This window comes from Nannospalax galili, unplaced genomic scaffold (genome assembly GCF_000622305.1).
Source record: "Nannospalax galili isolate Female #2095 unplaced genomic scaffold, S.galili_v1.0 scaffold960, whole genome shotgun sequence".
Taxonomy (NCBI): domain Eukaryota; kingdom Metazoa; phylum Chordata; class Mammalia; order Rodentia; family Spalacidae; genus Nannospalax; species Nannospalax galili.
Window position 1 is genome coordinate 1,085,740 of NW_008348313.1, and position 18,275 is coordinate 1,104,014.

At 50.7% G+C, this 18,275-nt stretch overlaps 2 protein-coding genes across 3 annotated transcripts in view; both read left to right on the forward strand.

Moving 5' to 3' along the window:
• Dhdh (dihydrodiol dehydrogenase) overlaps positions 1-3,336 on the forward strand; it is a 14,923-nt gene extending 11,587 nt beyond the window's left edge. For both annotated transcript variants that reach the window (XM_008845017.2, XM_029569426.1), the window contains exons 6-7: positions 2,050-2,197; positions 2,460-3,336. In XM_008845017.2, the coding sequence (XP_008843239.1) occupies positions 2,050-2,197; positions 2,460-2,569 (258 nt within the window). In that variant the 3' untranslated portion in view covers positions 2,570-3,336. The remainder of the gene's footprint in view (positions 1-2,049; positions 2,198-2,459) is intronic.
• A 6,466-nt stretch (positions 3,337-9,802) lies between these two features.
• On the forward strand, positions 9,803-16,269 carry Bax (BCL2 associated X, apoptosis regulator). The gene is made up of 6 exons (XM_008845018.2): positions 9,803-9,960; positions 10,671-10,722; positions 10,822-10,968; positions 11,889-12,024; positions 13,837-13,941; positions 15,996-16,269. Exons 1-6 carry the CDS (start codon positions 9,924-9,926, stop codon positions 16,098-16,100), a joined length of 582 nt encoding a protein of 193 aa, XP_008843240.1. The 5' UTR covers positions 9,803-9,923; the 3' UTR covers positions 16,101-16,269.
• Positions 16,270-18,275: the final 2,006 nt, after the last annotated feature.

An 18,275-nucleotide genomic window follows, 5' to 3' on the forward strand; every position in this document is an offset into this window, starting at 1 on the left:
TCCTCCATTGTGTGTTCTTGGCACCTTTGTCAAATATCAGGTGGCTGAAATTGCGTGTACTCAGGTTTGGATCATCAATTATGTTCCATTGATCTATGTGTCTGTTTTGGAGCCAGTACCATGCTGTTTTTATGACTATAGCTCTGTAATACAGATTGAAATCTGGTATAGTAATCCCTCCAGCGTTTCTCTTAGTGCTCAGGGTTGCTTTGGCTATCCGGGACCTTTTGTGCTTCCATATGAATTTAAGGATTTTTTTTTCTAATTCTGTGAAGTATGTCATGGGGATTTTGATTGGGATTGCATTGACTCTATATATTGCTTTTGGTAGGATGGTCATTTTCACAGTATTAATTCTTCCAATCCATGAGCATGGGAGGTCCTTCCATCTTCTGATGTCTTCCTCAATCATTATAGAGATCTTTGGTGTCTTTGGTCAGATTTTATTCAAGATTTTTTTTTTTTTTGCAGGAATTGTGAATGAGAGCATTTCCCTGTACTCTTTCTCCAATTGCTTGTTATTGGTACATAGAGCCCCTGCCTAGAATCCCCAGTGAGGGGCTGGGGTGTGGCTCAGTGGTAGAGCCCCTGCCTAGAGAACCCCAGTGAGGGGCTGGGGTGTGGCTCAGTGGTACAGCACTTGCTTAGCATGCACATGCCACTGTATTTGATCCCTAGCACTGACAAAAATACAAAAACAAAACACAAAAAACCCCACCTATTTATAGCAATCCAACCACAGAATAAACTGAGCCTTGCCTTGGATTTTGAGGGACTTCTTATGATCATACCACCCACAACAACCAGATCTCCTGTGGGACTTCAGTCATCCTGTCCTCATGTCCCAGCTGCCTTCGGTTTCCATTCTGTACTACAATCCAGGCAAGGGGACAGTTCAGCTCCCAGATCTTCTAGCTGATAAGATGGAAGGTGCTTAATGGAAGCAAGACATAATGTAACCCTAGCACTTACAGACAGAAAGATCAAATGCCCAAGGTCATCCTCAGCTCACAAGAAGTTCAAGGGTAGCCTGTTTGACTTGAGACCCTGTATAAAAACAAACAAAAAACAGAAAGAAAGAGCTGCTGGTGAGATATCTCAGTGGTTAAGAGCACTTCTTTTGGTTTGGTTTGGTTTGGTTTTTCTGAGACAGGGCCTCACTATGTAGCCCTGGCTGGCCTGGAACTCACAGAGGTCCCCCTGCCTCTGCTTCCCGAGTGCTGAGATTAAAGGTATGTGCCATCATGCCCAGCCCACTGGCTACTCTTGCAGAGGACCCGAGTTCAGTTCCCAGCACCCACATGGTGGCTAACAACCATCCATAACTCTACTTCCAGGTGATCCTACGCCCTCTTCTGGTCTCCACAGGCATTACATGACACAGATGCATGGGGTGCACTTATATAAATGCAGGCAATCCACTCATACACATAAAATAAAAATAATAAATAAGTTATTTAAGAAAAAAGACACGGGAGCCAGGAATGAGGGTACTGGCCTCTAATCCCAGCACTCAGGGGACTAAGGCTGCTTAGTCCTCATAGCCTGGCTGAAGGAATACCTGGTCCTCTAGAATCAGGTCACAAGATGCTTTGCCCCAGGAGAGACCACAGGCAGGATCTTAGTGTGACAGGAGCTTGTAAGATGCAAACCCTCCTTGTAGCCAGGTGGAGGGTAAGTCTGAATCTCACAAGTTGAGTGTGAGAAAGCCCTTGGCTCTCAGGTGCCAGAGCTGGTCCCTGCATATCACCTGGCATGCTGTGGGGCATCAGGTCCTCACCATCTTAGTGGTTAGGGCTGAATCTTCGCTTTTTAAAAAGAATTATTTTATAAGTGTTATGCCTGCATGTGTGTAAGTGCACATGTGTGGAGCAATGCCCGAGGAGGTCAGAAGAAGGCGTTGGATCCCCTGAAGCTTGAGTTACAGATGGTTGTTAGCCACCACATTGGTGTTGGGATTTGAACCCAGGTCTTCTGCAAGAGCAGCCAGTGCTCTTAACTGCTGAGCCATCTCTCCATTCTGAGTCCTCAATTTTTATCTTCCTACAGATTTCCAAGTCCTGGTGCCCAACAGAGCTGGTGGTGAACGCCGAGCGTAAAGAGTTCCCACTTCCTATCCTTGGGAAGAAGTACAATTTTCTTAACGGGGAAGGCTTCAGTTACGAAGCCAACCACGTCCGCGAGTGCCTGCGTAAGGGTGAGGCATGACGGGGTCTCTTGGGTTTCCTGAGCCTCAAGCAGCTATTTAAAACTACATCTCCCAGTATGCCACGGGGTGCTCCCCCCCTCGCTCTCGCTCGCTCGCGCTCTCTCTCTCTCTCTCTCTCTCTCTCTCTCTCTCTCTCTCGCTCTCTCTCTTGCTTTCTCTCTCTCCATCCACCCACGCCTATGACACGGGGACTTCTGGGAATTATAGTTCTTTTGGTATCCAGCCATATGACTGCTCTCTCTCTTCCCAGGCCTGAAGGAAAGTCCTCTGGTTCCTCTGGCAGAGAGTGAGCTCTTGGCTGAAATCCTTGAGGAGGCAAGGAAGGCCATTGGAGTCAGCTTCCCTCAGGACAAATGCTGATGGCTCTTCTCCAGTAGACATGGCCATGGACCCATCTTTCCCTGCCCAGCCCTTATTAGCTTGGCCCTTACTGCTTTGGGAGTAATTTTTACAAAACAGCCTTTTTCATGTTGGAGATCACTCCCTTTCTGGATCCTGACAAGCCACCCTGTTTCTGTCCACCCGCTTTATCAATGCCTGTCCTCAGATTTGCCTGTGTTTGAGGGTGCTCCTTTGGGAAATGTCACAAGCCCAAAGTGGCCTGGGAGGAACCGGGAGGAATGATGACTAACATCTCCAGGGCCACTGGTGTCAGGCCAGCTCTACCTTTCTCCATCCTCCCCCTGGTTTCCTTGTTCGGGACTCTGAGTAAGGGTGGGTTTGCTTGCTGGAGTCAGGAGTCTGTTGTGACTGGCCACAGGCCACAGGGAAGTATGTAGGTGGCAGGTCCCTGACAGGTCTCTGCTGCCCTCTTTATCTCTAGTGTCTTTATAGAAAGACACTAGCTAGTATTGCATCCCCTCTGGCAATGGTTCAGTGCAGTGCTGTCTTTCCTTTAACAAAATACAAAACTTCTTGCTTCAGAGACAACTAAGAGCACCGGCTGCTCTTGCAGAAGACCTGAGTTCAGTTCCCAGCACCCAGTAGGGGCTCACAACCTCCTGTAACTCCAGCTGCAGGGCATCTGACTCCCTCTTCTGGCATGTACATTCTCACACAGACACACACATGATGAATTTTCCAACATTATGATGGTAAATATTCAATATGTATTGCTGAAAACTGTACTTTGAATTTATTATTTATTTATTTACTTATTTATTTTTGGTCTTTTTGAGACAGGGTCTCCCTGTAGCCCCAGCTGTCCTGGAACTCACTGTGTAGACCAGGCTGGCCTTGAACTCACAGAGATCTACCTGCCTCTGCCTCCCAAGTGCTGGGATTAAAGGCATGCGCCACCACACCCGGCTTTGAATTTATTTTTATTTTTATTTTTATTCTATTTTATGTGTATGAGTGTGTTGCCTGCATGTGTGCAAATGCACCCATGTTGTGGAGAGCCCAAGGAGGCCAGTAGAGTTCGGTGTCCGATACCCTGGAACTGAAGTTAACAGACAGTTGTTAGACGTCGTGTGGGTGCTGGGAATCAAACCTGGGTCCTCTGCAAGAGCAGTCAGTGCTCTTAATGGCTGATCCAGCTCTCTAGCCCCATCACTGTACTTTTGACTTCCAATATTTTCAGCTTACGATAGGTTTTCCAATTATAACTCTGTGATAAATCAAGGGACATTAGTCCCTTTGGCTGGGTAATTAATTTTACATAGCATTCACTTATTGTGTACAGTTCAGGATGCTGTTAAGCCCAAGCTCAAACTGCTAGTAGTTTTGGTCTCTGGTAAGGGCTCACTCTGTTTCAAAGATGGTGCCATGGAGCAGTAGATGTAGCTCAGTTGGTAAAGTACTTGCCTAGCATTTATCCTCTTGTGGCAAATTCAAGGTCACCCATGGCTACAAAGTGAGACCCTGTCTCCCAAAAAAAGCAACACCCAAAGGGTGGTGTAGATATTTCATCAGGTAGAGGTGGTTGCTGTCAATCCTGAGGATCCAAGTTTGATTCCTGGGGCTCACATAGTGGAAGGCAAGAACCAACTTCCACAAGTTTTTGTCAGACCTCCATGGATGTAGGTACACACACACACCACATTTAAAACTGGACCAGGAGACTGGAGAGATGGCTCAGCAGTTAAGAGCACTGGCTGCTCTTGCAGAGGATTCAGGTTCAGTTCCCAGCACCTACATGGCAGGGAACAACTATCCATAACTCCATTCCAGGGGATCCAATGCCCTCTTCTGACCTCCATGGGCACTACATGACATAGCCACAGTAACATACATGTAGGAAATACACTCATATACATAAAATAAAAAATAAATTGTAGTGCAAAAAAAATAAAAAAATAAGTAAAGTAAAATTTTAAAAATATGTTTTTTTAAAAAATGGACCAATGGTCTGGAGAGGTGGCTCAATGGTTAAGAGCACTAACTGCTCTTGCAGAGGACCTGGGTTTTAGCACCCACAACCATAACTCCAGTTTCAGGGGATCCAATACCCTCTTCTGATCACAACATGGGTGCACTTACATGCAGGCAATACAGTCATACACATATAATAAATTATTTTCTTTTAAAAATGGACCAAGAGCCAGGCATGGTGGCGCATGCCTTTAATCCCAGCACTCAGGAGGCAGAGGCAGGCAGATCTCTGTGAGTTCTAGGCCAGCCTGGTCTAAGTAGCCAAGTCCAGGCCAGCTGGAGCTACAGGGAGACTCTGTCTCAAAAAAGACCAGAAAAAGAACCAGGAGGAAGGTTCATTTGGTGAAGTGTTTGCCTTACCAGCAACCCTGAGTTGGAGTCCGATAACTCATGAATAAAAGCCGGGCCTGGTGGCACTGACCTGTAACCCCATCACTGGGGAAGTGGAGACTGGACTACCCCTGGGGGCTTGCTGGCCAGCCAGTCTAGCAGAGTCAGTGAGAGACCCTGTCTCCAAAGACATGGTGAGGATGACACGATGACTCTGCATGTAAAGGCACCTGCCACCAAGCCTGATGAGTGTGATCCCCAGGATCCACATGGTGGAGAGAAGCAATTTTTTCAAGTTGTCCTCCAACTTCCATATGTACACCATGGTACATGTACACACACACAATAAATATGGTTTTTCTTTTTCATTTTGAGACAGGGTCTCATTTTAGAGCCCTGGCTGGCCTAGAACTCACTATGTAGACCACGTTGGTCTTGATGTCACAGAGATCTGCCTGCCTCTGCCTCCTGTACTGGGATTAAGGGCATGTGCCATCATGCCTGGCCTCATAAATGTAATTTTTTTAATTAAAGAAAAACTTGTGCTATCCCCATCACATTAAAACAACCACAAACTAAAACAAAAAATAAAAACCAGGTGGATGGACATTGAGGATCAATGCATGAGATGGACCTCTGTCTGCCATACGCTTGTCTGCACACACACAAAACCTCAATAGCTTCATTGTTTAGCACCTCACACAGTTCAGGTGATCACATGTCCCCAGGTGCCGTAGCTGCTTCTGACTCAGCATCTTTCACTAGGATGCATCAGGACACCAGCCAGGGCTTCAGTGACCAGAGTTCTGCCATGGGATCTGCTTTCAGTGTGGCCCCATCGCATGGCTAGTGAATCGGGTTCCTGTCAATGTGTGTCCCCAGAGAGAATGACTGGATGTCCTAACATGAATGTCAGAGACAGCAAGTTAGAAGACTTGACTCTTCTAAACTGACTGTGATACTCCCAGTGTTATGCGGGTGGTCACACTGGTTTGACCGTCCTTAACTCCAGTTCCATGGGATCCCACACTCTCCTCTGGCCTACAAGGGCACCAGGCACACACTTGGTGCACTTTCACACAAGCAGGCAAAACACTCATACACATTAAGTACAAAATACAGTATTTAAAAAGAAGCATCAGACTCTAAGTCCTTGGACACTGAGTGTATTAGTTGCATTCTTATTGCTGTGACATACTACATAACAAAAAGTAGCTTAAAGGAAGAATTTGTTTAAGCTCACAGTTCAAGGGGATACAGTCCATCCAGCTGGGGGAAGCTGCTGGTCAGATTACATCTGCGGTCAAGAAGCAGAGCCTGGACACAAAGTGGGACTGGGTTATAAAACCAGAAGGTCCACACCAGGGACCTACTTCCTCCCCCAAGGCTCTGCTTCATAAAGGTTCCACACCCTTCCAGACAGCACCACCAGCTATGAAACAACTCTTCAAACACATGAACTTAGGATGGACATTTCACACTGAAATCAGATAAGGAGTAACGGCTTAAAATTTTTCTTCCCAATTATTGGGAGCTGGAGAGATGGTTCAGTGGTTAAGAGCACTGGGTTTTTTTGGTTTGGTTTGGTTTGGTTTGGTTGGGTTTTTTTTGGACTTTTGAGACAGGGTCTCCCTGTAGCCCCAGCTGTCCTGGAACTCACTGTGTAGACCAGTCTGTGGTTTTGTTTTTTATCTTTTTGAGACAGGGTCTCCCTGTAGCCCCAGTTGGTCTGACACTTCCTACGTAGACCAGGCTGGCCTTGAACTCACAGAGATCCACCTGCCTCTGCCTCCTAAGTGCTGGGACTAAAGGGGTGTGCCACCACGCCCAGCTAAGAGTGCCTTGCAGAGGACCCAGGTTCAGTTTTCAGCACCCACATGGGGGCCAACAACCATCCATAACTCCAGTTTCAGAGGGATCCAATACCCTCTTCTGACCTCCATGGGCATTGCATGACATGAGTACACTTACATACATGCAGGCAATACACTTATACACATATAAAAAGATTTGCTTACTGGGGCTAAAGAGATGGCTCAGTGGTTAAGAGCATGGTCTGCTCTTTCAAAGGACCCAAGTTCAGTTCCCAGGACCCACATGGTGGGTCACAATTGTCTGTAGCTCCAGTTCCAGCTCCAGGGAATACAACACTTTCTGGCCTCCAATGACCACTGGATTCTCAGGGTACATATACTATACATATACCCAAGTCCACACAGGTCCACATAAAATAAAATAATTTTATAAAAAGATTTACTTATTTTTATGTATATGAGGTTTGTTTTCATGAACGTGTATGTACCATGTGTGTGCCTGTTGTCCAAAGAGGCCAGAAGACTTGGATGACATTGGTTCTCTTGGAAGTGAAGTTATAGACCACTGTGAGCCACCCCATCTGGAACTTGGATCTTCTGAGAGAGTAGTAAGTGCTCCTAACTGCTGAGCCATCTCATCATCTCCTTTGTTTTTCTGAGACAGGATCTCCCTGTATCCCCAATTGGCCTAGAACTTGCTATGTAGACCAGGCTGGCATCAATCTCACAGAGATCCAGCTGCCTCTGCCCCCTGAGTGCTGTTAATTTTTTAAATGAATTTTTTTATGGTTTAGTTATTTTTATGTGTATGTGTGTATTGCCTGCATGTAGGTAAGTGCACCCATGTCATGCAATGCCTGCGGAGGTCAGAAGAGGCTGTAGGGTCCCCTGAAACTGGAGTTACGGACAGTTGTTAGCTGCCATGTGGGTACTGGGATTTGAACCGGGTCTTCTGCAAGAACAGTCCGTGTTCCTAACCACTGAGCCACCTCTCCAGCCCCTAAATGAATTTATTTTTATTTTATGTGTATAAACATTTTGCCTGCATGTATGTAAGTGCACCACAACCAATAATAGCAGAGGCCAGAAGAGGGCGTCAGATATGCTGAAATTGGTGTCACAGATTGTTATTAGCCAAAATAATGGGACCAGGTCTAACTATGCAGCCCTGGCTAGCCTAGCATTTGATATGTAGGTAGGCCAAGTTGACCTTGAACTCACAGAGATCCACCTCCCTCTGCCTCATAAGTGCTGGGATTAAAAGTGTTTGCCACCATCGCCAGGTGTTTGTTTACTTTTTTATGTGTATGAGTGTATTGCCTGCATGCATACATGTGCACCCATGTTGTATTGTGCAATGCCCACAGAAATCAGAAGAGAGTGTCGGATCCCCTGGAACTGGAGTTATGAAACATTGTTAGCCACCATGTGGATGCTGGGAATCTAACCAGGGTCCTCTGCAAGATTAGGCAGTGCTCTTAACCGCTGAGTCATCTCTCCAGACCCCATGTGTTTGTGTTTGTTTTTTGAGGTAAGGTAGGGTAGGGTGATCTAAATCTCCCTATGTAACTGAGGATAACCTTGAACTTCTGATCCTGCTGCCGCCACAATCCACATGCTGGCTGGGGTCACAGGCGTGTGCCACCCTGCCTGGCTCAGGTAGGTAGTACTGGAGACTGAATTCAGCGCTTTGTCCATGGTAGGCAAGCACTCTACCAACTGAGCCTCATCCATAGCCCAACAACCCTCTCTTGAGAACTCACCAGGGTTCCATGAAAACTACAGTTCCTTCCAAGGCAGTGCCCCAAGGCCTCTGAAAGGTCTACATCTTCGTATTATATGAACCCATGGGGAGATAAACCACAGAACTCTTTTCTATTTCAAGTTCGCTTTTCAAGTGAAGCTCATCTTTCAGGACCCACAGCAGATACAGCCTCTGAGAAGCCTCGCTGAGTCTCAGAGGTGGCCATAGTGTCCTGTATACACCTACATTCTCGACCAGGCAGTAAATGATGCCTTTGTAGAGACAACCACGTGCCGGGCAGTGTGGTAGGACTAATGAACATAGTCCTCGTGGGAAATCTAGGTAGGGGAAAACCATCAACAATTAATGAAAATACAGCACAGAATTAATTACAGTGGTGGGGAGATCTGTGAAACCTGGGTGCTTGCTATGCACACTCTTAACAGAGCACTCAACCCAAGAGGCTTTCTGACACCCCATCTAACTCCTACCTTTCCCTAGATTCCCTCAGAAGACTGATAAAGCCTCAATTCTGTGATTACATTCATGAGCCACCATGCCAGGGCCTCTGTGTGGGTGCTGGGAACCAAATCCAGGTCCACTGCAGGAAATGCTGAGGCTTGAGATGGGTTCTTTTTTTAAATTTGAGAGAGAGAGAGAGAGAGAGAGAGAGAGAGAGAGAGAGAGAGTTTTTTTTTTTTATATGAGAGAGAGAGAGAGAGAGAGAGAGAGAGAGAGAGAGAGAGAGAGAGAGAATGCCACCTGTGTGCATGTGCCATTTGGAACCAGGTGACATCTGGAGCTGGAGTTACAGGTGGTGATAAGCTGCCTTATGTGCGTCCTGGGAACTGAACTCGAGTCCTCTGGAAGACCAGCAAGTGCTCTTACTAAGCCATCTCTCCAGCCCCTTGAGTTGCCCAGTTTGGGTTCTAACTCACTTCCCTCAAACTCACTGGGCAATCCTCCTGCCTCAGTCTGCAGTGCTAACCTTGCAGGTGCTGGCCATCACTCCCGGTCTATTTTGTGTTTGCAGACCGAGTCTGGCTCTACCCCCGGCTGGCTCAGAGCTCAGGGCAAGCTCCTGCCTCAGCCTCCTAAATGCTAGCTTGTCAGGCCAGTGCCGACATGCCAGATCCTTTCTTTTTTTCTCTGGACACAGGGTCTCGCTGTGTACCCCAAGCAGTCTTTGAACTCTCGGTCATACTCCTGCCTCAGCATTCCTAGGGTCAGGACTGGACCAGGAATGCAAACCTTGGCTCGGGAGACAGCGAGGTCTACGTGCGCACGCGCAGTTCAGTCGCCAGGCGGCCGGCGCGATCACGTGACCAGTGCTGCGGGGCGGCCGCCATGTTGCGGGGCGCCCACGTGACGGCGTACGTTCGCGGGCGGTCACGTGACCGGGGCGCGCCGCAGCCGCCCGGGGCGCACCCGGCGAGAGGCGGCGGCGGTGGCGATGATGGACGGGTCGGGGGAGCAGCTCGGAGGCGGTGGTGAGGCGGAAGGGGGGGCGAGGCCGGGCTGGGGGACCCCGGGACGCTCCCGTCAACTCTGGGTTCGAGCCCCACGTGGATCCCTTCCTGCACCCTGAGAGCGGACACCCGCGTGCGCGCCCCTGGCAGGCCCGGGCTTGTCGAGGGCGCCACTTCCTGCTGGTGGCTGGGCAGGGGCGGGTCCCAATTCTGCCTGTCCGGGGTCTGTTTGCTTCGGCCTCCACTGCCCGGGAGCTGGGATGCAGGCCGGGCCCCGCCCCCTATCCATCACGCACTGTCTGGGCCTCCCAACCCACTGCCAGGGTCTCCAACACCACCTGTCCGTCAATCAGACGTATTGGCTGGGCCTCCCCACTGCCAGGGTCCCCAGCACCCCCGTCCATCAGTCAGACACACTGGCTGGGCCTCCCCACTGCCAGGGTCCCCAGCACCCGGCCATCAGTCAGACACACTGACTGGCCCTCCCCACTGCCAGTGTCCCCAGCACCCCCGTCCATCAGTCAGACACACTGGCTGGGCCTCCCCACTGCCAGGGTCCCCAACACCCTCTGTCGGTTAATCAGACTCACTGGCTGGAACTCAGTGCTTCAGCCCACTGCCAGGGTCCCCAACACTGCTGGCTCCTCAGGAGCATGAGCCCCTCTCCCCCGCCTCCTGCCTCCCCCTGGGGCCCAGGAGTCCAGGCACCTCTTCCCTCCTGTCTCCTCCAGGGCCCACCAGCTCTGAGCAGATCATGAAGACTGGGGCCTTTTTGCTTCAGGGGTGAGTGTGGCACTCAGTTATGTTGGGGTGGCCTTCAGGGTTGACCCGTGGTTCTCGCTTTGTGATTTTTACCCTCCTTTCCCTTCCATTCTCATCTAGTTTCATCCAGGATCGAGCTGGGAGGATGGCAGGGGAGACCCCTGAGCTGACCCTGGAGCAGGCGCCACAGGATGCATCCACCAAGAAGCTGAGCGAGTGTCTCAAGCGGATCGGAGATGAGCTGGACAGCAACATGGAGCTGCAGAGGTGTGGTTCCAGGGACCTGAGGTCCTACCTGGGGGCTCCTGGAGCCATGCACCCTTGTCCTCCTATAGGAAGTAGGAGTTGGATGCCTCTTCTCAACTCAGATGTTCTATGTTGGGGTGGAATGCAGGGCCTCTTACATGCTAGGCCAGCCCTTTACCCCTGAGCCACACCCTAGCCCCTCATTGGGGGATCCTAGGCAGGGGCTCCACCACTGAACCACACCCCAGCCCCTCACTGGAGGATTCCAGGCAGGGTCTCTACCACCGAGCCACACCCCAGCCCCTCACTGGGGGATCCTAGGCAGGGGCTCTACCCCTGAGCCACACCCCAGCCCCTCACTGGAGGATTCCAGGCAGGGTCTCTACCACTGAGCCACACCCCAGCCCCTCACTGGGGGATTCTAGGCAGGGGCTCTACCACTGAGCCACGCCCTGAGGGGATTCTAAGCAGGGGCTCCACCACTGAGCCACACCCCAGCCTCTCACTGGGGGATCCTAGGCAGGGGCTCTACCACTGAGCCACACCCCAGCCCCTCACTGGGGGATCCTAGGCAGGGGCTCCACTGCTGAGCCATACCCCAGCCCCTCACTGGGAGATTCTAGGCAGGGGCTCTACCACCGAGCATACCCCAACCCCTCACTGGGTGTTCTAGGCTAGTGCCTAGAGTGCTTAGCCATGCCCACAGCCCCTCACTAGGAGAGCACTCTGTTGCTGAGCTGAACCCCCAGCTCATTCACTTTCTAGGACCTTGAAGCTTTTGTTCAAGGCATTTTCATCTTTCTCCTTCCCAGCCCCCTTTACCCTCTTCATCTCAGCCTGGTTCCAGCCTCTGCTTCCCCATCTGCAGACTGGGGAGGAGGTGGGAAGTCCCACCCCGGGTCTGGTGGACTTGCCCAGCATCTGTCTGCTCTTTCTTATAGGATGATTGCTGATGTGGACACTGACTCCCCCAGAGAGGTCTTCTTCAGAGTGGCAGCTGATATGTTTGCTGATGGCAACTTCAACTGGGGCCGGGTTGTCGCCCTTTTCTACTTTGCCAGTAAACTGGTGCTCAAGGTGGGCAGCTGCAGGGCTGTGGGCCCAGAGAGGCACCCCTCACATCCATGAGGACGACAGGATCATGAGGGCTGGGGAATGGAGAGAGATGGCTGCATACTGCGTGGCTATACTTCATGTAGTTCATTCAGTTAGCAAGTTCTTAACACGGGCTGGCCTTTAAGGCCCCATCCCTAAATGAAGCAGGCTAGCCCTTTCTCCTTCATGGAGTTCCATGAATTCTAGGTACTGAGGCAAGGCAACGTGGCCTGATGAGGTGGAGCAGGCAAGTCCAGAAAGACTTCTCAGCAGGCAACCTTAAAGTTGATCCGGAAGCCTGCTGTGGAGGCACAAGCCTGTAATACAGGACTCTGGAAACTGAGGATCGGGGATTCAGCGTTATCCTTGGCTAGGTGCAACCTTGTTTTTTTAAAAAAAAGAGCCCAGAAATTGGTGTGACAGATTGGGATGTAGCTGAGCCATGGAGCCCCTTCGTAGCACCGTGTGAACCAGGTTCCATCCTAGCACCACAGAAAGCAGTGCAGGAGGAGGACCGGGGCTGTGCCCAGCTGATAGAGCGCTTGCCTGGCATACGCCAGGCCCTGGGTTTGATCCCTAGTACCATGTCAGCAAGGTGTAGTGGTGCGTGCATACTTTGGAGGATCAGGAGCTCAAGGTCATCCTCAGATACACAGCAAGTTAAAGACCATGCTAGGATACATGAGATTCTGTTTCAAAGAAAGTAATGACTACAGCGTAGTGGGACAGGAGCAGGGAGACTGAGGCGAATGTTATTTCTTGACGTATTTTACTTATTTTTGGTGGTACCATCACATGTTCAGCACACTGACCATTGAGCCAGCGTCCCCACCCCCAAATCTCCTTGATGTGGTTTCATGACTGAGCTGATAGGACTTGAATATCTTGGGGAAAAAGGATGCTGTCAGTACATTATCCTCTCTACCCCCTTGGAACCTGGACGGGGAGATGCAACTGGATGCAGGCTAGGAAGGGAACGTCTGTGAATCGGGAGAGTAAGTTGTGGGTCCGCCAGGAAGTGTTCTTACCTAGTCTAGAAAAGCTGTCTATAAAGTAGCCTAGGACCTGTGCTTTGAGGAGTGGGGATTGTGGATTGAGGCCTGTTCAGTCAGCAGGGTCAGGGGTCCTGATGTGCCCTATGGGAATGAAGAGGTGGACCACCAGCCCTGGTGGCCTGTGTCTGGCAGTCCCAGCTACACTGGTACCTTAGGCAGGGGAATCACCTCAGTCCAGAGGTTCAAGATAAGCTTGGGCAATATTGGAAGACCCCCTAACTCAAAACAACAACAAAAAAAATGGGAGCTGGTCTCTACCTGGGCTGCATGGACTTTCAGCCTTCAGAGCACAACCAGTGTGGCTCCCAGGAATCCCAAAGTCAGCCAGGTCCCTCCTTTAGCCCCCAAGAATGCCACATCCTTCTTTCCTGTTGGGAAGAAGGAGTCTGGGCCGTACCATTCAACTCAAACATTCTGGCTCCCAGCTCTCCTCTCCCCAGGTGTCTTTTTTTTTTTTTAATGATGCTGGGGATGGAATCCCGGGCCACACACATGCTGGGTCAGCACTCTCATTGAGCCTTACCTCTGCCCTGCCGTCCAGTTTTTATCTGGAGGGTACTGGGGAGACCAGGCTCCTGAGCAGGTGAGTGAAGTGACCTCGTTTATAATTAATGGCGCTGACTCAAACCAGGGGAGAAGAGACTGCTTGGTGGAGACAGAGAGTGAGCAAGGCTTTGGGGCCACCTCCAGGCAGGGGTGCAACATTTGGTCCCCAAGTGTAACCCTCCCACCCCTGCAGGCCCTGTGCACCAAAGTGCCCGAGCTAATCAGAACCATCATGGGTTGGACGCTGGACTTCCTCCGAGAGCGGCTGCTTGTCTGGATCCAAGACCAGGGTGGCTGGGTGAGACCCCTCAGTCCCTGCCACGCCTCAGATCTGAGGGTCACCATCATGGTGCCCCAGGCCATCAGATGTGTTAAGATGTGTGTCCTCACCTCTGTCTGCCTGATGCATCTGGTACCCACTGTAACCTGACTTGGTTGGTGCATCTGGTGCTTCCTCTTCTGCAGTTGATCAGGTTCATTGATGACCCTTTGACCCCAGCTTTTTTTTTAATGATTTTTTATTTTTTTAAAGATGGTCTGAAGCCAGGTATGGTGGTGCACACCTTTAATCCCAACACTTGGGAGGCAGAGGCAGGCAGTTGGGTGTGATTTTGAGGCTAGCCTTGTCTACATAGCCAGTTCCAGGCCAGCTGGGGCCATAGGGAGACCCTGTCTCAAAAAGACAGACAGACGGATGGATGGATGGATGGATGACAGATAAATTTAAAGAAAATTTAAAAACATGGTCTGCTGTAGCCCAAGCTGGCATCACAGTCACTAGAGTAGCTGAAGGTGACATTCTGTCTCCACTGTGCCTAGCTTAAGACGTGTTGGGGATAGACCCTAGCTAGGGTCTTGTGCGTGCTAAGTAAGCACTCTACTAAAGTGTGTCCCCTGTCCTTTTTCATTATTTTGAGACAAGGTCATGCTGTGTAGCCCAAGGCTGGTCTAGAATTTGTTAGTGGCCCAAACATGCAATCCTCTAGGCTTGGTCTCTCAAGTGCCGGGATTAAAGGTATGGTCCACTTTTAGACCACATCATGGGTTTTTGGGTTGTTTTGGTGGTAGGTATGGTTATTTTTTAAATTATTTTGCATGTATGTGTATGTGCATGCATGTGGGCACATGAGCCATGGCATGTGTGTGGAGCTCAGAGGACAACTTGCAGGAGTCAGTATATGTCCTGGGGATTGAACTCGCCTTGGCAGCACACACCTTTACCTCCTGAGCCATCTTGCTAGCCTATGCTTTGTTTTTGATTTTTTGTGTGTGGGGATTTTTTTGTTGTTTTGTTATTTGAGACACGGTCTCACTATGTAGCTCTGGCTGGCCTGGAACTCTATGTAGACCTTGAACTCACAGAGATCTGCCTGCCTCTGCTTTCTGAATGCTAGAATTAAAGGGAAGTGCCCCCATGCTTAGCATGTTTTAGGTTTTTTTTTCAGATTTTACTTTTTTTCCCAAGACAGGGTCTCCTTGTTAGCCCCAGCTGGCCTGAAACTCACTAGACCAGGCTGGCCTCAAACTCCCAGAGATCCACCTGCCTCTGCTTCCCAAGTGCTAGGATTAGATTTTACTTTTTTTTTTTTTTAAATGTATTTTTGAGACAGGGTCTCCCTGTAGCTCCAGCTATCCTGGAACTCACTAGACCAGGCTGGCCTAGAACTCATAAAATCTGCCTGCCTCTGCTTCCCAAGTGCTGGGATTAAAGGCGTGCGCCACCACGCCCAGCAGATTTTTCTTTTTATTAGTATTTTATGTGTGTGAGTGTTTTTGTTTGCATTAAGTACACCATGCACGTTCAGTGCCCAAGGAGGCTAGAAGAAGTCATCAGATTCCCTGGAACATGAGTTATAGATGATTGTTAGCTGCCATGTGGGCAGTGGGAACTGAACCCAGGTCCTCTGCAAGAGCAGCCAGTGCTCTTAACCACTGAGCCATCTGTCCAACTATATGTTTTTTGGTTGGTTGGTTGGTTGGGTTTTGTTGTTTTGTTTTGTTTTTTGAGACAAGGTCTCAATGTGGCATGGAACTCACTGTGTAGACCAGACTGACTGACCTCAGTCTCCCAGAGATCCATCTGCCTCTGCCTCTGCCGGCGTTAAGGGCAGTCGCCAGCATGCCCACACCCAGCTTGTTTCTCACTGTTTTCCTGCCAGGCTGGTCTTGGAACCCTCCTGTCTTAGCCTCCTGAGGAGATACTGCAGGCCTGGGATCTCTTTAGCATCTCTTGATACGAGACTCCTGCCTCCCACTCATTTTCTCTGTCCTCTTCTGTCCCTGACCCCATGTGTGTCACCCCTAACCCCCATTGTGGAGTTGCTGAAATAACAGTCATGTCTCTGTCCCCAGGATGGCCTCCTCTCCTACTTCGGGACCCCTACGTGGCAGACGGTGACCATCTTCGTGGCTGGAGTCCTCACTGCCTCACTCACCATCTGGAAGAATATGGGCTGAGGCCTCCCTCTGCCTTGGACTATGTCTTTTCTTCATAAATTATGTCATTTTTCTGGGATGAATGGGGACTGGGGACAGGCATTTTTCTTACTTTTGTAATTATTGGGAGGGGTGGGAACTGTGGCCTGGGGGCAGGGACAATAAACCTCAGGTCCACTTTGGAGTGTCAGTGTGGTCCAGTGGCCTCCCAGCTGACCATTATGAGCACAGGCTCCCCAGACCCACTGTCGGGACAAGTCCACACAGAAACTTGTAAAGCACTCCCGCCCACATGGTTTTCTGGGGTGCTCAGTGCTGTCTGGGCCCCAGGATCTGTCTCAGCAGCCCAGGATGACAAGTCCCATAAGGCTTTGCACTGGCCTCTGGGTTCCATAAGGCTGGGGATTGCATCTGATGTGCTGGCCTCCTTGGCCCCCGGAAAGGGCCTGGAACCTGCAGAACTGGAGCCCAGAAGGTGCCGGTCAGGACTGTAGGGAGGTGGGAGGAGCCACAGCTCCCAATGCTGCAGGAAGTCCCTAGGAAGCTGGCTGGGATCAGAAGGCCCAAGGAAGGGATGTGACCCTGTGATGTGGCCCTTGTAGACTAGGGACATAGCTAGACTGTTTGGTCTATGATGAGCTTGGTGTGGACTGCCAGAGGCACCAAGAGTGAACACAAAGGGCTTGGGGAGAGAGTGCTTGGACTCAGTCCTTGAACCCTGGTCCCCTCTATGGGCTCTCATGGTAACCCTTACCAGGCCTTAAGGGTCTTCTGCCCCCACCCTGTGGTTGTGCCCATCTACTTTGTGAACTTGAGCCCAGAGGCCAAAGGTCAGTCCAGTTGCTGTGGTTAATGAGTACCTCCCTCCCACCCCACAATCAACTGAGCACCACAATCCACAGCACCCACCCCGGTGCCTTTCCACAGATGCCAGGTCAGGAGAAAAGGGGCGGCTACCCCCACTCCCCAGCGATGGGGCCACCTGACCACACTCTGGAGAAGTGGGTGGCTTGGAGTGGAAAACAGGCCTCGGCCCCACAGGGAGGGGGACAGCAGGCCGCAGACCCGGGTGAGGTCAGCACCCCGCCCCTCAGCCTGTTGCCAAGCTGAGCTCAGCATGACTCAGCAGTGCAGTGCAGGTCTCCTGTCCCCCACAAGGAGGGTCCCTGGCAGTACTCCAATGGGCCATTGCCTTCCCATGTTCCTGGGCAGGGTGTCCTGACTACTACTCTCCCTACATCGAGGGTGCCTGACAGGCTCCTGGGCAGAACACCTTGACTACCCTCTATGAGGGTCCCTGGCAGCACCACAAAGGTCCACTTCCCATGCTCCTGGGCTGGGCACTCGGATTACTCTCTCCAGCTGCCCCCACCACGGTCCCCCAATAGGGGCAGTTCCCTTCTTGGCCCTCTTGCCACAAGCCTCTGAGGTCCAGAACCTGGTGGGAGTCTGTCCTGACCCCAGATATAGACCTGCATGCATCAAGTTTGGCTGCACTTGCCTGTGCCTCGAGGTCTTATTTCTCAAAAACTCAAGGCTGTTCTAGATGATTCCAAAGGAGCAGCCTCCAGGAAAAGCTACCTAGAGACACCCTAAAAGCAGCCCAGAGACACCCTAAAAGCACCACTTGTTTCTGAACATATCTCTGTTTCCAGAAAAACAGTGCCCCTGAAATAAGCATCACGAGACCCAGACAGGTCATCCTGGGCTCCAAAGGGCTGTCTGGGAATTCACGTGTCACCCTACCTATCCAGAGACACAACATGTATGTGTACACTCACATGAACCCCAAAGCCCCCCTAACTGCCTTTTCCATCCTGCAGACCACCTCAAGGACTCCCCTGGAAGGTCCACAAAAATACAGACTTTTCCATCATGAAGCTGATGCCCTAGAACTCTGGGTTCCCCGCCCAGCCTTCAAAGGATTCCTAGGGTCCCCCAAATGCCAAGCTTTCACCCCTTCAACATGAGGAGCAACTCGGGTACACGGATGAGTGTTCACACTCAGCGGGCCCCCATACTATGATATTCTCAACCCTTAAAACTTTCAGGAGACACACCCGAGACCTTAAAGTATCCCTCCCCCGGGGTTCCCAGTGTCTCTCTCACATCCCTCACCTTCCAGGGAAAGACCACCCGCCCCCCCCACCCCCGCACGCCTTAGAATCCGCTGACTCCAGAGTCCATACCCTGATC

Coding starts and splice junctions, on each gene's coding strand:
- Bax (XM_008845018.2), top strand. CDS start 9,924: ATGATGGACGGGTCGGGGGAGCAGCTCGGAGGCGGTG. Junction 12,025..13,836: donor CCAGTAAACTGGTGCTCAAG/GTGGGCAGCTGC, acceptor CCACCCCTGCAG/GCCCTGTGCACCAAAGTGCC. Junction 13,942..15,995: donor TCCAAGACCAGGGTGGCTGG/GTGAGACCCCTC, acceptor CTCTGTCCCCAG/GATGGCCTCCTCTCCTACTT.